Source organism: Protomyctophum bolini, assembly GCF_963924005.1.
Source record: "Protomyctophum bolini genome assembly, chromosome: 7".
NCBI classification, from domain to species: domain Eukaryota; kingdom Metazoa; phylum Chordata; class Actinopteri; order Myctophiformes; family Myctophidae; genus Protomyctophum; species Protomyctophum bolini.
In genome coordinates this window covers 39,226,366-39,248,038 of record NC_137868.1, presented here as the reverse complement: position 1 = coordinate 39,248,038, position 21,673 = coordinate 39,226,366, and the positions used below count along the sequence as shown (strand labels likewise).

General features: G+C 41.8%; 1 protein-coding gene across 3 annotated transcripts; it reads right to left on the bottom strand.

The window, feature by feature from the left end:
- Positions 1 to 522: 522 nt before the first annotated feature.
- Positions 523 to 21,230, bottom strand: pex5 (peroxisomal biogenesis factor 5). 3 transcript variants are annotated; one of them, XR_013964433.1, is made up of 17 exons: positions 21,070 to 21,230; positions 18,544 to 18,702; positions 17,713 to 17,751; positions 16,954 to 17,071; positions 14,783 to 14,929; positions 14,280 to 14,364; positions 11,749 to 11,839; positions 10,510 to 10,632; positions 8,086 to 8,169; positions 7,485 to 7,604; positions 6,655 to 6,798; positions 6,283 to 6,353; positions 5,505 to 5,720; positions 4,281 to 4,446; positions 3,543 to 3,700; positions 2,222 to 3,160; positions 523 to 2,171 (listed from the first exon to the last, which is right to left on the bottom strand). XR_013964433.1 is itself a non-coding variant. In XM_080769024.1 (16 exons), exons 2-16 carry the CDS (start codon positions 18,655 to 18,657, stop codon positions 2,920 to 2,922), a joined length of 1,917 nt encoding a protein of 638 aa, XP_080625150.1. In that variant the 5' UTR covers positions 18,658 to 18,702; positions 21,070 to 21,230; the 3' UTR covers positions 523 to 2,919. The 3 variants fall into 3 exon arrangements, 2 of the variants coding, with proteins under 2 accessions (XP_080625150.1, XP_080625151.1); XM_080769024.1 differs by having other exon boundaries at positions 523 to 3,160; XM_080769025.1 differs by lacking the exon at positions 10,510 to 10,632 and having other exon boundaries at positions 523 to 3,160.
- Positions 21,231 to 21,673: the final 443 nt, after the last annotated feature.

The window sequence follows — 21,673 nt, the reverse complement described above, 5'->3', positions numbered from 1 at the left end:
CTCCTGAGAATTCCAGTTACCCACCTCCCAGCGCTGATTGGTTTACAACATTCAGGAAGTGAGAGGGAGGGACATATGTAAATGAAATGTAAATGTTAACGTTTGAAAGGGTTTGGATTTGAAACATAACAGCCTTCTGTTGTTTATCACATTATGAAATGCAATGTTGAAAACCACGTGATCATAAGACATAATAGTGGGAGTGGAGCGCTTCTATCACACACCAAAGGAGACATTTGTCAGTGTACCTGTGATAACATGAAAAATACAAAACATGACCAATTGAAGTATCAATAAATAAATAAAATACATAGCATGGATGGTGCCTGCTCCTTTTGTAGCTTGAATGGCCCTCCTAAAGGCCTCACCATGGACATGTTGGGCTGGTGACACAGGCTGGGGTGCCACCCATACAACTTATTCATAAACTTTGTTCTGACATGTAAGGGTACATTTCTATTCAAGTGAGCTGTACCAATTTGTTGGAGAAAGTGTTTGAAAATTAAAAAAAAACAAGACATGTGGAATCAGAGCTTTATTGCTGAATATTATATTAAACATTACAATTAGGTTAACTAGTTTTGAAAAAAGTAATAGTGCAATAATTATGTTACAATACACAATATGGCAGATAGAATTATTTTACAATAAAAGCAAATTGTCTTACAACAAGAAGCATTGAAAAAAGTAAAAGAGCAGAGGAGCCTGGAAAAGAGACAATTACATGGTCTTATTATGGTCTATGTCCCAAACTGGATCCCAGGCTGCTGGTTCTCAGTCCATCATGCAGACTATTAAAGGACCACTTCACCACTTTTCAACCTATCTTCATATAATAGGTCCTCACAATCATGATAAAATGGCACGATTATTTTCTACTCAGTCTGTGTCTCATCTCATAGGAGGGCTGTGGGCAGTTCAGAAACCCGTCCATCCAAGCTAATAGAAACTGCAGGCTTTCTAGTCCTGAAAAGTTGCAATGCGAAAACGGAAGCCATCGATCTCACGATAATAAAAATCTAAACATAAAAAATTAAAAAATCTGCTTAACGATGATGTCACTGGTGGACGGGTTTCTGAACTGCCCACAGCCCTTCTGTGATACACAGAGTAGAAAATAATTTGCCATTTTATCATGATTATTAGTGAGGACCTATTATATGAAGATCGGTTGGAAAGTGAAGTCTTCCTTGTAACCATTATTGGGAGCAAAAAAGAAAGACAAACAAGCATAGCAGACAGTTCAGCCCTTCCAACTGGTGGATACAGTATCATGTAGTGTGAACCTGGGCCAGCCTTAATCCCACTAACGTTTTAGAACACCATTTATAAAATGAAGAGTTTCATTAACACGCATATCTGGCATTGATTGGAACAATGTGACAACTGTGGTTACAACAGTCATGCTAGTAGCGTGACTATGGTATATTCAAAGATATAGGCTAGCTGACTTAAAGACCTGTGCATGCAAAATATGCATTTTAGAGGTAAATATCCACTGTATGATTTAAATTGGCTACTGATTAACTTTTTTGTATGGTTGGGATATCTACCATTTTGGAATGAAACCCTTCAATTGTAAGCACAGTGGTAGTATCGTACCTTGAAAAATCTACTGTATGTGTGTAAAGTTCAAAATGGTACTTACCAGCCATCAGTAACAAGGACTATGAAAGCAATGAGTTCTATAACAAAACTGTCCCTTTCACAGGTTACTACATACAAGTTCAAGTCACAAGGACACTCCATCATCATCCTTCATCTTATTTTACAAAAGACTTGAAATCAATGGACGTTACCTTTCATTAAGCCCATTTTGTTTTGATCAGTTCAGTGCAAGGGGAGGAAATTAGAAGAGAAACCTGCAATACTATTTTTAAATAGACTGGTAATATGTTTGTGTGTACAGCCATCACAGTGAGACTTGAGCCCAGTTTATTACATTGTCATACGACCGCGTTGCTTGCCGAACATAACTGATTTCCAACCTTGCGTTTTGTTTGATGATTGCTAATCAGTTACTTTTGGTAACATTGGTTATACAAGAAAGTATAAATTAACCACTACTGCTGGTGGCGTCTCTCCAGAAAATAATACTCTCGTATTGTATGCGAGTCACTTAAGGGGCACTTCACCAGAAAACACTTGATTTACCGTAGTCTGGGCATAATCTCACACATATCCTCCTGTTAACTATAAACTGTTTTAGTCAACAGTAGACTCTAGACTAGAGTGTAGAGAAAACCTTACAAGGAGAATAAAGTCCGATGAAGTCTGAGAGAAGATACGGTTAAGATGGTGAACTGCCCCGTCACTGTATGTCAGTATGAGTCCATGATACAGTCTATTTGGTGATTAATTAACACCGGGTACACTTACAGGCATGCTAATCTTATCTTAAACCCATTAAGGCAGACTATAGCAATTATCGAGTACACCCGTTAGCCTGATCATATCGTCACAAAAGTAAGGTCAGATTTGGGCCGGGCTTAACCTGGTTAACAGACCAAAGATCTTTCCCATTTTTCTCTAACCCAGCTACAGTATCACATGTGAACAAAGGCTATGGAGGGAAGTTGACCTTTAGTCAAAGTATTACCTTTACCTGATTATTGACGGTAACTGGAATATTGTATGCACGTGAAGAGACCCAGTGAGAGTACATGATCCATTCCCTTTTGTGTACTGGATGATTCAGTGTCCTACTCACTCACTACACCTCCCTCCCTTGTTGTCCTCTCCGCCAGCTCCATCCACTCCGAGACACCTTGTACAGCATCTCTCTACAACTCTATCCCCGTTCCTCCCCGTCCTCCTCACTCACTTCTCCTCCACCTCAGCCAAACACTTTGTTCCTGACAGAAAGCACTCGCATGTTATCAGCCCTCTCCCGGTCCCGTCCTCAGCCGTGCCCGTTCTTCAATCCGACCCGCCCTCCACCTCCCTCTGGCAGAAGGCAGCCAGCAGCGTGTCCAGGTCACGGTGGTCGGCGGCCGTGTACAGAGAGCTCTCGCCCATCATGCTCAGCGCCATGCGCAGGGTGGACCAGATGTTGTCCGACATCATGGTCGCCGCGGCCCCTCCGGGTCCCCGAGTGGCGCCGTCGCCCGAAGCCTGCCGCTGGAGGGACAAGGCCTCGAGGAAGTGCTCCACGGCCTCCCTGCAGAGCGCGGGGAGGAGAGAAGGCAGGATGAGCAGGGGATGGGAAATTACATTTGTGTGATGGACAAATTTCAGTTTGAATCTGCTGGATGATTCAGATAACAGGCAGTCACATTCATTTTGGAACAAAAAAAAAACAGGAATAGGACCAGGAATATGTGTCATGAAAATTTGCTCAGTGACATGATGACAATGCATTTATTTGTATACTTGAAAATGTACTCAGTGAGATGATGACAATGCATTTATTTGTATACTTGAAAATGTACTCAGTGAGATGATGACAAAACATTTATTTGTATACTTGAAACCACTATAATCTGGCTGCTTTTAGCGGTTATCCTCTTCACAAAACAAACACTTTAACACGTCTCCCTCACCTGTGTGCTCCTAGGTTGACACAGCTGATTCCTAGGTTGTATCGACTGCGGACAAAACCTGGCTGCAGTTCTAATGCCGTCCTGTAGGCGGCTACTGCCTCCTCCGAGCGGCTCCCATTGGCCAGTGTGGCACCCAGCTTATTCCACAGAAGGTAGTCCTGACAGCGAAAGGGACGAGACATGGAAAATCACTACATCAAAAATTGACAGCTTATGATGTGCGCAGGGAAAATTTGACACAGATGTAGCAAGTTAGTACAGAGCTGCACAGCAATAATCCCATAAAGTGTGGCCAGTGAGTGCCATTACAACTTTTATATTAAGAAAGAAATGTAATTTACTGTACAATTTAGGCATTTAGAAGACCGAGGTAAGGTAAACACTTTCTCACTTATTCATGCCTATGTACTGTATATGCATGTATATTGTATACAAATGAAAGATTTTTTTGTCAGTACTACATAGTAGTCAGTAACACTGCAGAAATGCTGTAATAGCTCTGAGGATATTCCATTTTGCTGCCAACAATAGTATTTGGCTATGCCCCTTAACTACTTTGTTCTGGTACACATAAACACAGAATGCAGAATGGCATTTTGGGTATTATTCATTCCGGGTGAGAAGTACTGGAATGTGGTGGAAGTACTGCCCAAGGAAGATACATTGAGGCTTTACAGATCAGTTTACACGTGAAACGTGTGTTGTGATTGGTAAAAAAAAAAGAGACCAAAGTCCAACCTGTGGCGTGACAGAGAGGGCGGCGGTGAAACAGTCCACGGCCTTGTCATACTCTCCGCTCAGGTTGAAGAGGACCCCCAAGCCACATTGAAGCTGTGGGTCCACCCGGGCCGGATCAGCATTAGCCGCACCCAAGAACAGAGACTGGACCTCAGTAAACAATGACCTGAGGAAGAACGAGAGAGAGAGAGGGATGAAGAGCTGCAATCTGGACATTTCATGTCCTACCCAGAATTTTAACTCTTGTCAACCAATACTACCACATCCAATACAGAAGGCTTTCTTGGTCATGGGATTGTATTAACATACTGTACCATATAGATGGGTTCAAATGTTTTATTCAGTTCTGGATTCCAGCTTTAAAAACGTTTTTGGATGATGGAGTCAGCAATAATGTTGGTAAAGTTGAGCTTGAATTACAATTTCAACAAAAATTGGGCTTTTCCCAATTCTTTACCCAACATTCTACCAATATCCCAAACGTATTTGCGTAGCATTATTTTTTGTAATTATTATCTAGAATTTGTAGAATACCTCCATTTGTTAATGAATCTATTGTATCTTGTCTGTTTCTAAAGAAGATTTCAGAGCACACACCAATAGGCTTGGTTGAATAACGAACATTATTAGTGGTGTTCAGAGCGAAAAACAGATCATTGCAAATACAGTTACAGAAGTAATTGTGTTTAGCTCAGAGGATGAGGACCATAGAATCTGTTCACTCGGACAACACTAAAACAAATGTGCACTTCTGTTACAGGTATAAAGTTATGGAATTCACAAAACCAGGAGTTGAAGAGTTGTACAACAGTGTTTCAGTTTAAGAAAGTGTTTAAAAAGGAAAAAATTATGAATTAGAATTAGGTTAGATTTCTTTTTTTCTTTTGTTCCCTCAGCTTTGCTTTGTTTTGTTTGTTCTCTTGTTGAGCTCTATGTTCTTCTTGTCTTTGTTTGTTTTCTCTCTTTTTTTATTTGATGTAATCATGGTGATGTAAAACTAATGGTTGGTAGCAGCATCAATTAGATGTTTACGTTTATCAATAAGATTTATCTTCTTCCTGCTCCTTTTCTTTTCCGTTATGGAATATGTAAAAAGTAAAATGTATATAATCATGTTAAACCATAATTGAAACGAAATAAATAAATATGAAATTAAATGATGAAATGAAATTCTACCAACATGAAATTAAAGGCAATTTGTCTCCCCGCTTCTATCGTACTCACTCTGGAAGCAGCGATCCAAATCTTTCCCTCTCCTTCTCTCTGGCACCGTCCTTCTCCCGTTCACGTTCGCTCTGCTCCAGAACGGGTCGGTATTTGGGATTGTGCCTCAGCCAGTCACGGAGAGTCTCACAGGCCTGCCTGTGCAGTGATTCATTGGTGAAGCTGACAGCCAGCGCCATCAGAGCAGTCAAGTTGTCATTCTGCAGTTCTATACATCTAACGGGAGGCAGAGAGACAATAAAAATATGAGCATACTCAAGACACCCACTTCACTGTATTTTACCATACAATATATTGTGTGGTGAAATTGCTGTATTCATTAACCTATGTTTATGATTAGCCACATGGGTAAACTCTCTTGATAGATTCTAGATCACTGATTTTCAAAGTGGGGGGGCAATGCACCCAGGGGGACACCAGGGGGCAGCAATTGCAAAGGAGGGGATAATATTGAATTTAAATTCAAATTCACATCATTAGATTATTGTGCCAGTTTAACCACTTTCAACCTGGCATCCCTACATTGTTTAGCAGTAGCATTTTTTTAATATCTTAAGATTTGGGAAGGTGGATGCTTTTCAGACGGGGCATTAGTCCGACATTCATCCGCATGTCGGACTAGCGTCTGCTCCCGTGCTTGCGGTTATGGTTAGGTTAGGAGATGAGGTAAAAACAACAAAAATAGCAGATCTCGACACTCACAATGCATCATGATCATGCAATGCATTGTGAGCTTGTTTCTTTTCCTCAAAGCCATTTAAACTTTTAAAAACGTTACCTTCGGAGGGCACTGATGGCAGCAAATTCTTGCTCATTCTCTGCTTGACAGGTTCCCAGATATTGCCATGCCTGAAATCCAATAGAAAGAGAAAAACGACAGCATACAATCGATTGTTCTGAGACATGCCATAAAATATGAAGCAAACAAAGAGAAAGCACTCAACCTTTTTTAAAGCAGCCATCGACCCAATAAGTGCCATTCTTACTACTATCGGAGAGAATACCACTCCAAAGTTCACCGATAAATCTGTCGGCTTAAAGCTACCGGAAACGTAATATGCATGGAGTTTGACGTGACCTTTTCTCCTATGCAAAGAGAGGAGAGCATACATGTACTGTTAGCATAGCATGAAGTAAACCACCAGCTCACCAGCTGGTTTTCTGGTTCTTTCTGTACGGCACTTTCAAAGAGCCTCACGGCACCAGGGATGTCCCCGGCCTCCATCCTTTTAAGGCCCTCCGCCAGGGGATCTTGGTGGGACAGGTAAGGGTTGTCCTCTTCAAATTGGTACCCCTGGAACAAATACAAGAGAGACCATGGAGCTGATGTTTTCATTTAGGCTGTTTTAAATTGGTCTATTATAGCCACTACTTGAATATACAAAGCCTGGTTTAGTTCATTTCGGATTCCATTACATGTCTTTTAATTATTATAAAATGACTGGAGCTGTGGGTTTTAGGGTGCTACACAGGCGTTCCATGCATGGTCAGCGGGTAAGCACATGATGACAAGACATGCAGTGTTGAGGTACTTTCAACAAATTGGTTAAACAGTGGAGGCCACAGTGGAGGCCACATCATCCGGCCACATTAGGCCAGATGAAGTTGGTTTACCACAGCATTGTACTGTAAGTGCAAGGGAGAGCCATTTGCCACAAGTTACTATGGTACCCAAATATTTCACTGAATGAAGGAAGACAACAGAAATGTGCCTTTGCTATAACCAAAATGCAAGTCTTACTTACTGGTTGTAGGTAACAATTTGCAGATACTGACATTACATATAAATTGTGAGCATTATATCTAATGTATGTATGTATTGTGTGTGTCATCATGTCCTCAATGCAAATCCCCCTTTTAATAATCAGAGGTGTGATCAGCCCCAAAAATAAAAATAAATCTTAAAACAATACACATGCATCCACACACTGATCAGAATATTCAATACATATTATCCATCTGTTTGGCAACTGAGCATACCTTGTCATAGGAGGTGGTGAGTAGCTGGTCAAAGTCAGACAGCCAGGGGTGACTCTCCGCGTCTCTCTTGGCCATCTCCTCCCATTCCTGCTGTAGCTTCTCCCAGAAGTCCACATCGCTCTGGATCAAACACACACATGTCACTTTGATCATATAATATAACCCAAATCACTTCCAATATTCTTTTTTAATCTAGGTCGTTTATCTTTATAAATACTTTACCTGCAAGTACAAAAGTGTGGTGAGGGGAAGGACATACACAGTAAATACATACATACAGACAGGCAGATAAACCCTAAGACATTTTTGGGTCTTTTTGTTATTTAAACACTGTAGTAGAGATGAACAGGAAACGGGGGGGGAGAGAGATGACGAGAGACATGCAGCAAAGACCGTAAAACGGGACTCGAACCCGCAGTGTGCCGTGGCGTCAAGCTAATTATAATAATAACCCTAGGTTCCCGGACCGCATGGCCGACAAACCCTGTTCTAGATGGCTTGTACAAAGTAAACATACCATAGCTAAATAATGAATGCAATTAAAACTGAATATAATCTAAGCTTTGTTTGAATTTGCAACTTTGGGTTTTAGAAGTCTCACCTCCACTGCAGCTTTGGCCTGTTGGAAGTCTGGTCCTGAAGCGGCAAACTCGTCTACCCAGGCCTCAGCTGACACCTCGGACACCTTGACGGGAACAATAGAGAGCTGCACTATTATGGCTAAAGAAAATTACATACCCTTTATTTGCTTACGAATCAGCTATTCTTAAATGTAATTATTCTCAATGATTTATGCAACAAAATTATTCTTTTGGCAGGATTTGGTTGTTGCCGTTTTTGGCAATGTGCATTTATGAGAAACAAAACCCTACAAAATATAATAAAAATAAATAAAAAAAACTATTAAAACTGCAATTATACAGTGTTACTGGTGTCCAGTATGAGTCAACAGCATAGTAGGCCGAGTTTCAGAATGGAAAACAAGCAAAGAAATAGATGGAAAATGGATGGAAGGGAAGACAATATAAAAGAAAAGAGAAGCCAAACAAACAGAGATCCACACCCTTCCCCCCACTCTTTCACATGAAAGAAATCTCCCATTAATACCTTAACATCTTTACTCCACATTTATTATCATTACTTTTAAAATAATATGTACAATAACTGTATCAGCAAACTTCACAGCAGCTTACTGCATCTCCCTATAGTTTTATATAGACAATACTACCACCCATATTGTAAGTACTGGGTGGGCACTAGAGGTTACACTAGTACTAAGCTGTAATTAGAAGCCATAACAAAACCCTCCGCTTACAATTGTGACATGAACCCAACATCGAGTTTGAATGCCACGTCCCTTGGCACTGCCATGGAACTGCCACAAGGCCGAGTATGGCACTGTGACACCAGTGGTGGTCATACCTGCCCGAAGACTTTGGCCCACCGCTCGGCCTGTTTAGCCTTAGCATTTTCAATGGTTGCGCACCTCTGCTGGCTTTCCAAGGGAAGACTCCCTCCCCCAGTCTCCTCCAGGAACTAGGAGGGTTAAGCGGGATGGGGTGGGTGGGCAGGCAGCAGAGGAGCAAGGGGGCAATGTTTTAAGGAAGAGAGTGGAGTGAATGGTTCGTTGGAAGGGGAAGTAGGACAGAGTAGTTGCAATCGGGAGTAGATGTATGGCAGGTGTTAATCGAGGGAACGGGAAGCCAAGAGTTCAAAGGCAAACGGAAAGCGGAGGGGGATTAGATGTCTCAGTTAGAGGACAGCACTAGGTGCACAAAGAGCCACAGATATGAACAGAGACTCAGCAGAAACAGTATTGGGAGTGAATTCAATGAGTTTTCACAATTTATTGAAAGGATAGCTCTGTCTTTGGCATGTAACATCTCATCTTTTGAGGGAGTCCTAAATGGAAAAAGCATGTAAATTCGGTGATTCATCCTGACCCTAGTTATGTCATGAGGAATCAAGGAGGCATATGAAATATTATGAAAATATAGAAGGACAAGATTTCCTATTCACAAGGAATCCATTCCTCAACTGGATCATCTCCGTCTGCAATGTGCAGCTGTAAGGAAGGTCATATTACAAGCTAGTGGTTGCTTTTGTGGTCATATTACCCAGCATCAGACACTGGGGCAGTGAGTCACAAGGCGTACATTAGTGGCATCGGCGGTGGGAAAGTGAAACCAGATTGAATCCACAGCAGTGAATTCCCATTTGCAGCCACCCCATGCTCAGCGGTGGTAAGTGGTTAGTACGGTACCATTCCAAATCACTGGGATGTTGTAATCCATTTCTGTGGTCTTTACTTTTCATATTGATTCATGCATATGTTTAATTCATTGTGAGATTTTGTTTTTATGTTTATATTATTTCATAAATGTCTTGCTTACTTTACTCCAGTTTTTGAACATTGTTTTCAAAGATGTTTCGCAATTGCTTTTCTTATAGGGACACCCTATTTTATTTAGGTATTTCCAGAGTTCTCAAGACACAGAAGTCGCTGCAAAGTGATATTTCAGAATTTCCCCTGCCGTCCACAATACAATGACAGGATTCAGGTAAGATATCAATAAAGTTGCCATTTAATATCGTTTCTCTGTTGCGTCATGTCTTTCCAAATGTATAATATCTGTTCTAGTGGTCATAGCTATCATTTAACTTAACGGTATTATTATTAAGAATACCGGTATGTTAATTTACTCATATCTTCCTTGCAGATGTCACTTAAACCCTACATACTTTACTTTATTGACCGTTGTCCATAAGGGGGCTGTACTTGGTCCCCTCCTTTTTTCTCAAATCTCTTCACGGGAAATAGCTGATCTACAAGCTTACCGCTTTGTGACGCATTGTGAGCTTGTATATCAGCTGTTTTCAGTAAATGTTCGCCTATTTTTGCCAAATGTTCGCCTATTTTTGCAGAATGTTCGCCTAACATGACATGCTCAGAATATAGGGCACTAGGGTTCACGTGGTTAAATGGCTTGCCGCCCATGCTTGTTGTTGGGAAGGTGTCTCGTACCTGGCTGAGGTTGGACACCCAGTTCTGAGCCTCCGTGGCCTGAGCTTTATCTGTGAGCTGTTTGTCTGCTCTGTTTTCCACTGTCACACTGCCCTCGCCAATCTGCCTAATGAACCGCAGGAACTACACAACAGCGGAGGGGGGGAAAACAAACCGGACAAAACAAACAAAAGAATAATGACAATAACATAATGGCCATTACTATCACCAGCGTGAATTCAGTTTGTGTCTGAGCATAGGCATGGCTGAGGCATGGTAACGCCCCGCATGCCTGTGATTGGTCTGCTGACACTGCCCGTCTTGACTGTCCTCAGAGACGCGAAGTTACTGGTGGTGAAATAAATAATACGCTACAAGAGTGACAGCTTGCGCAAAAGAATGCAGCCTTGTAACTAACTTGTACGTTTATTTTTTGTAGAAGAGGCAAACTAATATTGTTTATGCCGTTTGCTATGATTGAATAACACGTATGTTTTACTATGATTTGATTTGGGTGTGTTCTAAATAAAGTGTTAGTGTTGATTATCGTGTATTAATCTAATTATAGTAAACTAATACTATTACACTAAAATGGATAAAGATGAAGGGAAAATATATATGTTTATAGTACAATAATGTTTCAAGTTTACACAATCAACACAAACACACCCAAATCAAATCATATTATGGCGTCCATGTTCAATCAATTATTCCATCAAAGCAAACGGCATAAACAATATTAGTTTGCCTCTTCTACAAAAATAAAACGTACAAGTTAGCGTTCTCTTGTATCATACCATACTACTACTTGTATTATTTCCCACCACGGAGTAACCTTGCATCAGACTAACCAGCAGGACAGTCAAGACAAGCAGTGTCGGTAGGCCAATCACAGGCAGGCGGGGCGTCACCATGCCTATGCTCGGACACAAACGGAATTCACGCCTATCACCAGGGGACATTTGCGCTGAGGTCATTAACACAAACACATACACTAAGTACACAAAGTTAATAAGGTAGCGAGGCGCGTCTCTGATGTGTAATGGATATCAAATTACCAAAGAGGATTGCCAGAGATAGAAACCTCAAGGAAACTATAATATAATATGAACATTAAAATACACTCTCACAGCACTCCTCAAAGCAAGGGGAGGGGGGGGTGGGGTGGGTATGGTGATAAATTAAGTTTAAAAAAAAATAAGAATGGTACGACACATTGATACGTAAGAGGGAGTTGGCTACACACAAAACACAGTTTACCTCAGTGTTCTGTAACTTGGGGTCATCAACCTTTGACACAAGTTCATTGGCCGTTTGCTTCAACTCGTCTCCTGGCTGATACTCTTTAGTCCTATCAGATCAACAGAAGACAGAGTTATTCATAAACCAAGTCATATAAGGATGCCACCAGACAGAAATACGTCTCTTCTGTTGCAGTGGAGGAGTTGGACACAGAAAGAAGCCCTTACTGTGGTGCTAAATACCCAAAACATATACTTCAAAATACATCCAAACATGTATGGTAGCACGCAGCATACATATATTTTGGCCATCAAACAAGTCATGGTAACTCAACTCAACTTCCATTTATAAAGCACATTTACAATGACTGAAGCCAACCAAAGTGCTATACAACATAGCAAGAGAACAACAGTAACACAGCAAAATACACAACACATTGAATACAGAAGTTACAAGAAGTTAAAAAACACACAGCCGAAAACAGTGAGGTGAGATCTATGGCCCTACAGTGTCAGTTTCAGGTGCGCTCAAAGGCAGTTGAACATAAATATGTCTTCAGAAAGTATTTGAAAGTGTGGACTGGGATGCTCGAATGTTAAGCGGCAGGCTATTACAGAGTTTCAGGCAGCCGCAGCAAAGGCTTGATTACCTCTGGTCTTTATGCTGGTCGTGGGCACCATATATTTAAAAAGAAAAAAATCACACCCGTGTGAAGTGCTCTTATCATCGTACATCATCATATATCATCTCATTCCGGCCAGAATCTGCGTCCTCACCTTCATCGCCCCTCAAAAATAGATGCCTCATTGGCCGCTGCAGTTCGTTGGTGCCATGCATGTGTCACCGGGAGGGTTGAACAATTTACACTCTGGGGTGGCCATGCTGCCACTCAAGTGACTACGGGCCAATCACAGCACATCTTTTCCGGATCCGAACATCCACTCTGTGACGCACACGGAAGCTTGGCACGCTTCCGCTCATGCTTCCGCTATGCTTCGCAAGGAATCTTGGGAAAGCTTTTCCCCCTCTCCAGAACACACGCCCCAGAACCCGGAAGAGGCGTCTACCTTTATATGTGTACGGTGGGCACAACCAGCAGCACCTGGTCGGCCGAGCAGGCCGACCTCTGGGTGGAGTGTAGTCCTAGGACTAAGGAAATAGGGGGCAAGCCCATTTCTAGCTTTCAAAACAAACATTAAAAGCTTCAAATGGATTCTAAAGCGGACCGGAAGCCGATGAAGGGAGGCCAGAACAGGAGCAATGTGATCCAGCTTCTTTTTGCCAGTGAGGAGGCAGGCAGTGGCGTTCTGGAGGAGCTGCAAAAGCCTGAGCAGCAGTAACATTTCAGCCTATTCGGCCTTCATTACTGCATGCATGCAGCACTAGTGTCATGTTATGTACAGTATATAGGACAACGTAGTGGATGAATCACATGTGACTTCTCTTCTAAAGATGGAGCTGATATACAACCGATTCAGCTTCACAGGTTCTAAGATATCCATTAAGTGCACCATTATGCAAGTGAATACTTCATTGCACCACAATCTGTGCTTTCAGTGGGAATGAAATGTCACAACCTTGAAAAAATTTAAATACAAAAAAATACATTTGAGCGTCAGCATTTCATTCACTTGCATATTCATCGAGTATGGTGATGGAGCTCCTCTGTGGCTGTGTGACCGGCGGTGACTCGCGCTGTCAGATAAGACCATCGCATCTGCAGACACCGAGCAGCGTCTCAACAAAAGCATCAATTCAACGGGAGCATACTCAAGGTCTCAGATCCTTTTTTCTGGCAGTGCATGCGTCATCTCTATTCTTCTCTTCCTTTCAGTCCTCTCCTCTGCACCCACACGTATGGCCTTCTCTCTCTTTGCAGTTGGACCAGATAAAAGATTCTGCTTCATATCCCTTGGTATGTTCCCTTGACTCCCACAGTCCCACTCTGTGATTATACTGGACTTTTGTTTTAGTTTGCGTTCACTTTTTTATTTATTTTATTTTATGGTGTGTTTCATTTTTCTTCCACATGAAATCTCTCGGTCGACTGCAAGACGGTGAAGAGTATGGGCAAAGCAAAAGCAAAAGCCTCTTTCACCTCAGACGGCTGAAGGAATTTGGCATAATGGGGCCCAAGGAGATCCTATGGACCTTCGACAGAGGCACAGCAGAGATCATCCGATAATGCATCACCACTTGGCATGTGAACTGCACTGCCCTCATCTGCAGAGGGTCATGCAGACGGCCCTAGACTAGAGCATCAGATTATTAAAGAGACAGCCACCCCCAAACATGGACCATTTCAGCTGCTACTGTGTCTGGTAAGATGCAATGTAGCCTCAAGGCCTGGACTAGGACCAGCAGGCTCCAGGGAGGATTTCTCCACCAGGCAAACACAAACTTATGGAGGTTTATGGATGATGGACACTACAATATGTGTGCTTGTCTGTCTGCCTGTTACATGCACAAGAGAAAGAGAGCACCAATGCACACAGCACCATACCCATTAGCTCTCATATGGCATTAAGGTACAGAATGTTGAATCTCACCACTCGTGGTCCTTTTCTCCCAGGTCTCCCAGCCACAGCTTCTCCTCCGATTGCTCCAGATACTCTTCTGCCCAGCGGCCAGGATCTAAGAACACAGAAAGACACCCACGTGTCCCACCTCATCAAAAAGCTGAGGCCACCTGATACGGTTGGAGCACTTATCTTATACCATCACATTTCCATTCCAAGATGGAATGAAAAATGTATGCCGTCTTTAAACCTTTAAGGCCTTACTAGTTAAAGTGATTGTGCAATCTACCCCCAGGGGATAGGTCACGCTTAAAATAAATTATATTAAAATGACTTACTGTGTGTGTGTGCGCTCATGTGTGTGCATGTGTGTGTGTGTGTGTGTGTGTGTGTGTGTGTGTGTGTGTGTGTGTGTGTGTGTGTGTGTGTGTGAGTGAGTGAGTGAGTGAGAGAGAAAGAGAATCTGGGAAAAAGGTGAAAACTGTGAACAGAAAGAGATGATAGCCTCATCTCCGTATGCAACCCAAAGCTACCTGCAGCCTCAGCGATAAACTCTCTTGTCCAGTCTGCGTCGGCGGTGTCACCGAGCCCGGTCACACCCGTGGAGGAGGCAGAGTCAGCACCCGACAGGAACTCAGCCGACCAGTCCCCAGACAGAGCCAACGCTGCCACACCTGGAGCTGTTAGTGAGATAGAATGAGACAACGGCGATGATGCGCCAACACTAGTACCGTCACGATTAACAATTTACAAATTAAAAAATTGACATAATAGCAGAAACAGTTGATCTACAAGCTTACGACACCCGTTATAAGCTTTTAGATCTGCTATTTCTGCTATTGAAAATGTATGGACATTTTTCAACTTGGAAACAATTGATGATTATGCAAAGAATAATTGCGATTATGTAATAACTGTCAAGCCTAAACTTTCAGAATAACACACAATGTTCATCCTATGGCTTAGATTGAGTGATTGATTTGCTTTGTTGATTATGAAAGAACATATGCCACAATAACATACCGGTACATCTGACCAACCATAATCAACAGGATAACACAAAAAAGCTGCCAGCTTGTCTCCTTAGTGAGATGTGTATAATATGAAGTCATTTAGTGTGGTGACTGAGTGCATGAATGTATAAAGTGCAGATGATCACTGCAGTTACTAAGCAATTGTGAATTGCCAATAAATAGATTTAAATGATAAGAGAAATCAAATTGTGGAAATTAAAACCACAATATATGTATAATAGTAAATTCAGAAATCCATTTTGGATCCCTATAATGAGCCCTTTATATCAGCTTAAATAAGAATCAGAGCTGAGGAGGGTAAAGTCCCAATCGGTGACGAATCCCCACCTTCAAAAATAAAACAAATTCCAGTGCAGAAATGTTTTTATTCCCTCACTCAGCTCTTGACAGAAGAACTAGCACTACAGGCTGGAGTCGCAGGTTCGATTCCCGAGCCCATTGACCTTTGTTGGGTGTCACTTCGTCTCTCTCTCCCTGTTTCCAGTCCATCTAAACTGTACTATCCAAATTAAGACAAAGAAGATCCCAAAATATCTAAATAAATAAAGCTCCCCCCTTCAAAAAACAAAAAAGTCTGGGACGGTTCCTTTGACTTTGTCAGCGTAGTAATTATATAGATAATGAATGGATTGTGCCGGATGCTATGCTGGTTGGATGGACACATCCCCATCTTGAAGCTAACAAATGACAACTCTCTGATTCTATACCAAGCAGTTGGTGTTAGTCAGACTAGTATTTAGGGGATGTTTAAGTTGGTAATGTTGGTAAAACATTACCAAACACGACCTACAGTATATTTTGATTCATGACGGGGTTAGAAAGTATCCAGATAACATATGTTCCATCTCAAATCAACCTCTTTGGAACAGGAACCAGCTAGCTTCAGACTGGGGGAGAAATAGTTGGAGGAAATGTATGGAAAGGAAGGAATGATGAATGAGGAAAGAGAAACCACACCAGGTTTTACATCCCCAGGCAGTACAGTAAAACAGTGGTTCCCATGTCAATTACCCCCAAATTGACACTCATTAGCCCAAGTACCCCCATTAGAAAATATATGCCAGGGACCCCCATAAGAGAAGATTTTTCTTTTAGGCTCCAGCAGTGATTCTCAACCCGTTTAATTTCAAGGACCCCCAGTTTGACATGCATTAGTCTACGGACCCCCATTTAATGGCATTTCTATCTCTGGGAACCCCAATTTATATTGTAAAATCAATTGTTAATTTAACTCTGAGAGTGTACAAATGGAACCAAATGGACCCGAACGGGCCATTTGGTTCCAAAATATAATTTAGCTAGGGACCCCCTGGGGGTCCCCGGACCCCACTTTGGGAACCACTGCAGTAAAAATACATAAGTGGGGGTGGCTGTGGCTCAGGAGGTAGAACAGGTCGTCCAGCGATCTGTGGGTCGGCGGTTAGAATCCCCGGCTCCTCCCGTCCACACGTCAAAGTGTCCTTGGTCAAAACTCTAAACCCCACCTTGCCTCCAGTGGTTGCCACATTGGTGTGTGAATGTGGGAAATGAGGACGCTGGCTTCGACTGTTCGCCGCTTCACCTCCCAATGTATGAATGAATGGACCACTGTAAAGCGCTTCGAGTAAGCATGTAGTGCATAGAAAAGCGCTATAAAATGCAATCCATTATTATTATTATTATAAGTAAACCTCTCTGTGGCGCCTGTCTGTAGTTCTGCTGGTCGATCTGCTGCATCTCCTCCAAGAGCTGGCCCATGTCAAAGGTGTGTGGGGGCCGTGGAGGGGCCTGCAGGAACTCATTCACCAACTGAAAAGATTGATTGATTGATTGATGAATTTATTAAGAGATTGGAGAATTACAGTACATTTTAAGCACAACTCAATACAAAACTTAACTGTGGACGACACTATAAAGCACTTGTTTACTATAGGTTCAATTCATCATAACAATTAGAAACGTACAAATATACTCTTCTATATAGCCAAAAACATGAAATCATCATAGAGGAGGGAATTGCAGCCGTCCGTAGGTGCCCTTTGAGAGCGGTTTTGAAGGAGTCAAGGGATGCACATGTCTTAATGACTGTTCATAGGGTGTTCCACATTTTGGTGGCATAGGAGCGAAATTAATTTAGTCCCTTGTTTGTGCCGAATCTGGGTTGCACTTGCACATGGTTTGTTGAACTCCCTCTGGTGTTGTGGGTGTGGACTTATTATTTAGACATGGGTATCTTGGTGGTGTATTGAATCTTGTGGACCAGACCCACTGCAAGATGCTGTACTTCTACAACGCAAACTGGCCATGGAACGAGCTGGATGGATATTGGTGGTGGAGCACATCTCTTTGTAGCTGTGATTCCACAGAAATAAATTCCATCGTCGAACTGAATACATTGTCACAAAGAAAAAACCAACATCAATCGAACACAGACTGCAATGAACACTGACCTCTTCTTCAGTTGCTATTTCAATGGATGTGGGGGCAATCTTATGGAAAAGAGAGGACAAAAGGTAAAGTTAGGACCAGACAATCTTTGTAAATTTGTTATCAAAGAGCAAATTTCATAGATTAACACTAGTTATCAGTGTTAATCTGTGCGACATAAAAATATTTGGTAGCCGTCTATAACTTCTGTGGTACATGTCAAAACGTGGGGGTCTGTGGGCTAATAAGTGTACATGTTGCATGCATTTTGCCATGCAGGCTACTTTCATGTTATAGCGCCGTTTTTATTTTAAACCCCAAAAAAACACTAATATATTATACAAGTTAAAATTAACGGTAATTAACAATTCAAATATTTTGGGGGTGACCTGCCATGACCTAGCCTGGGCACCATTTAATTTCGGTATATGATCCGGGCGGGAGCGGACGATATGGTTACGTCATGTTGTAGTATTGTTTTGTAGTCCCAAGAAGTCGACAGACAGGAGCAACAGGCGGCGGCAACTTCCTTTTCCCTCTCAATAAAAGCTACAGGCTACGAGAGCTTTTATTGAGAGGGAAAAGGAAGTTGCCGCCGCCTGTTGTTCCCGTCTGTCGACTACAAAACAATACTACAACATGACGTAACCATATCATCCGCTCCCCTCCGGATCATACGGACTTTTGAAACAGAGACCTGGCTTTCCTCCAAGGTGGTGGAAAGCCTGGTGAGGCGAGGTTAGCCATGACTTGAGGGCAAGTAGAACATGACAGGCAAGTGCCTCTGGGACCTTAGTGTCACTGTCAACCCCTGCATTCCATATTATGTTAATTTTTACATTCCAATGACTTACTGTGGGTGTGGACCGGTGCCTCCATGCCCCTCCCTCCTGGGTCATGTGACCGGTCAACTTCATGAGGGGATTGGCTCCCCCACATTCTGCCTCCACCAACTCCCGCATCGCCATGGCAACACCAGGAAGAGGCAAACCCCAATCAGGCCACCTTTACAGCTGAGGAGGAAATGGACAAAGGCTTTAGTCTTTTAACATTGTTTTGGCAGAAAAATACTTCAAACATATCTACAGCTCAATTTTTTTTAAGGATATCATTGGTGTAGTCATGAATGAATTAGCACCAAGACATTCATATTGGTCACAGTCCAAGATAGCTGAAAAGGAAAGCAATTCAGCACCAGCCCTGCAGATAACATGTCAACATGTCTCAAACCTGAACTCGACTGCAGACACAGTCATCTCTGCACCGACGACTACAGTTTGTTGAGAGTTTGGCAAATCACATGCTCTCAAGAAAAGGGTTTATGTCTACTAACTCTACTGAGCCTACTCCCTTGAAAAGAAAACCAAAACACCACGACTAGAGAATGTTTATCACTTCTCAGTCGCTGACATAAACAAAGTCAACCAGAGTCATATCATATTCAGAGCTGTAGAATGCTGTGCTGAGAGATAGGTGGTCTATTTAAGGATCAGGCAGGCCAAGCAAAGCAAACTCACCCCTGCAGTGTCCATAACCATTATGCCCCTCTGTGACATGTCACAACCAACTTCAAGCTTCATGTGTTGTGTGTGTGCGTGTGTGTTCCTCACTATTTCCAAGCTTAGGAATTAGAATTAGAAAACTAGATCTGATATCCATTGGTTCAGGAGTTTGTATCCGTGTGGTCTCGATAAACACAGGGCAGGACCTTAGATACAGTAAACTAGGGGTACAAAAATGTATCGAACAGATTTAATCGATTCAAAACAAATATCGATAATCACAAATTTAATAAAATAATAGATTAATAAGCTATCCCTATTTTGGGCAAAATATTTCAAAATGTAAAAAGAAAAATAATAAAAAATTCCAGATCTACAAGCTCACAACGCATTGCCAATAAAGCCCTTTGAATTTAATTGAATTGTGAGGGTGTGTGTGCTTTGCTATTTCCAGTATTTTTTGCATCATTGTGCCACAAAATAAGAAATCCAGCTTAATTGGTTAATTGATTCATCGATATAGAAAATGTTTAAATATATATATTTTTTAAACCAGCTTCTCAATTCATCAAAAAGGGTAATCAAGAAAGAAAATAATCTATAGTTGCAGCCTTTACGGTACACATGCAGTACTGTATAACACTACACACACACACACACACACACACACACACACACACACACACACAACAATTATTATCTGTAATGTCCAACGACACACAAATAAATAATGTATAATTTAAACAAATAATGCAGAGTTTGACACTTCCCTTATTAGTTGAATTACTTCACTCACCCTGGTGGTTTTATAGCAGTTGATCAACTCAATGAGAGGTGGTTAATAAACAAACACTTCTGTTCACAGCCGACCTTCAGTGTAAACTGTATCTAGGACAGCAGACACAATAACAGCTCTGCCTCGCCAGACCCTCTCTGTGCAGGAAAGTGATGACATTTTCCATAAAGCAGAAACCTAAGCCCCTGTCATTGACAGCACTCACTGTACAGTGTACACGCTTGGATGCAATTGACTAAAATACAAAAATATAAAAAAAATCACTCCAGTCAATTATGTGCTGAGGTGTTACATTTTACAGTAGTAGTCCATCGGTCTGTTTTTCTTTCACACTCTTTGTCTTAGGGAAGGTCTGTAGATTTAGAGATTTGCTTTTTTCATTGCCACTAATAGCTGCTGTATATGATTATAGGGACGCACAACGAGGATTAGACAAAGATATGAATACACACTACTGCAATTACTAGACACTTGGTCACTTACTGTACGCCTCAACCTATCCATCACACTGCGCGCGCGCGCGCGTGTGCGTGTGTGTGTGTGTGTGTGTGTGTGTGTGTGTGTGTTTTCATTTTGTCTGTCCAACATCCTAAGTCCATTCATAGTCAACAAAATCAACCATACACAAATTAAGACAATCATTCATTCATCAACATCATCATGCCTATTAAAGCGTACCTATACTTGTCGGGCTCTAACTGACAGACAGACGAGGGGACAATCATAATATGGGGACAAGAAAAAAGACTGAACATAACAAACATACAGACAGCTATATTTGCTTTGCCCCAGGTCTGGGAAAACTACAAACAACGTTAGCGTTGCTGCAAGTGTGGACAGGTTGTGGACATTGTTAAACAACTTACGCCTATGTTATAGGTAATAACATTATATACTGTTAAACTTCACAGGCTAGCACAGTAAAATGGAAGCGAATTAACATGAGACACGACAAAGGTGCGCTAGACAGTGATCAGCAGCAGCCTGTTTTGGGTTTGTAGAGATAGCTAACTGTTAGCTAGCTACTGCATTCTTCTATGTGTATATGGTAGCAGAAGCATGATGTTCATCTTGCCACCTACCTCTCCTGGGGGTCTTCTCCTCTTCTTTGTGTCTGGTTTAATGATCGTGTTATTAAGAGGCAAAGTTGTCGCGGCCGCCAACTTCCAAGAGAAAGCACACTTCTAAGCTACCTCCCTGTGTATTTTATTAGCAGCGTGTCCCTTTATTTACCTCCTTCCCCCATGACCCACTAAAAACCACCGAACACTCGTTCTAAGCGTACAATGGGTTTCCTATTCTCAGACCCGGTTTACGCAGGAAAGCATCACGCTGTTGCATTTGTGCCGTGTTATACCTAAATCAGTGACCTATCGAATACTGATTCCAGAGGTCTCCGTTTTTCGACATCGACTGCTTGGCAGGTTTGATTGATTGATTTGATTGATTGATTTAAATATTTATTAACAGTTTGCAAAATTACAGTACATTTCAAGCACAATTCAATACAAAGACTTTTAACTCAACTGTGAGTGGACGACCCAATAAAGCAAAAGAAACAACGACTTGAACTTGGTGACAAGTTTTCCAATAAAACCAGGTTTCAAAAGCCTAAGAATGCTTATTAGTTTCTGACAAATTAATCTATTACTATAACATAACAATTTAGTCTAAAGCCAATATATA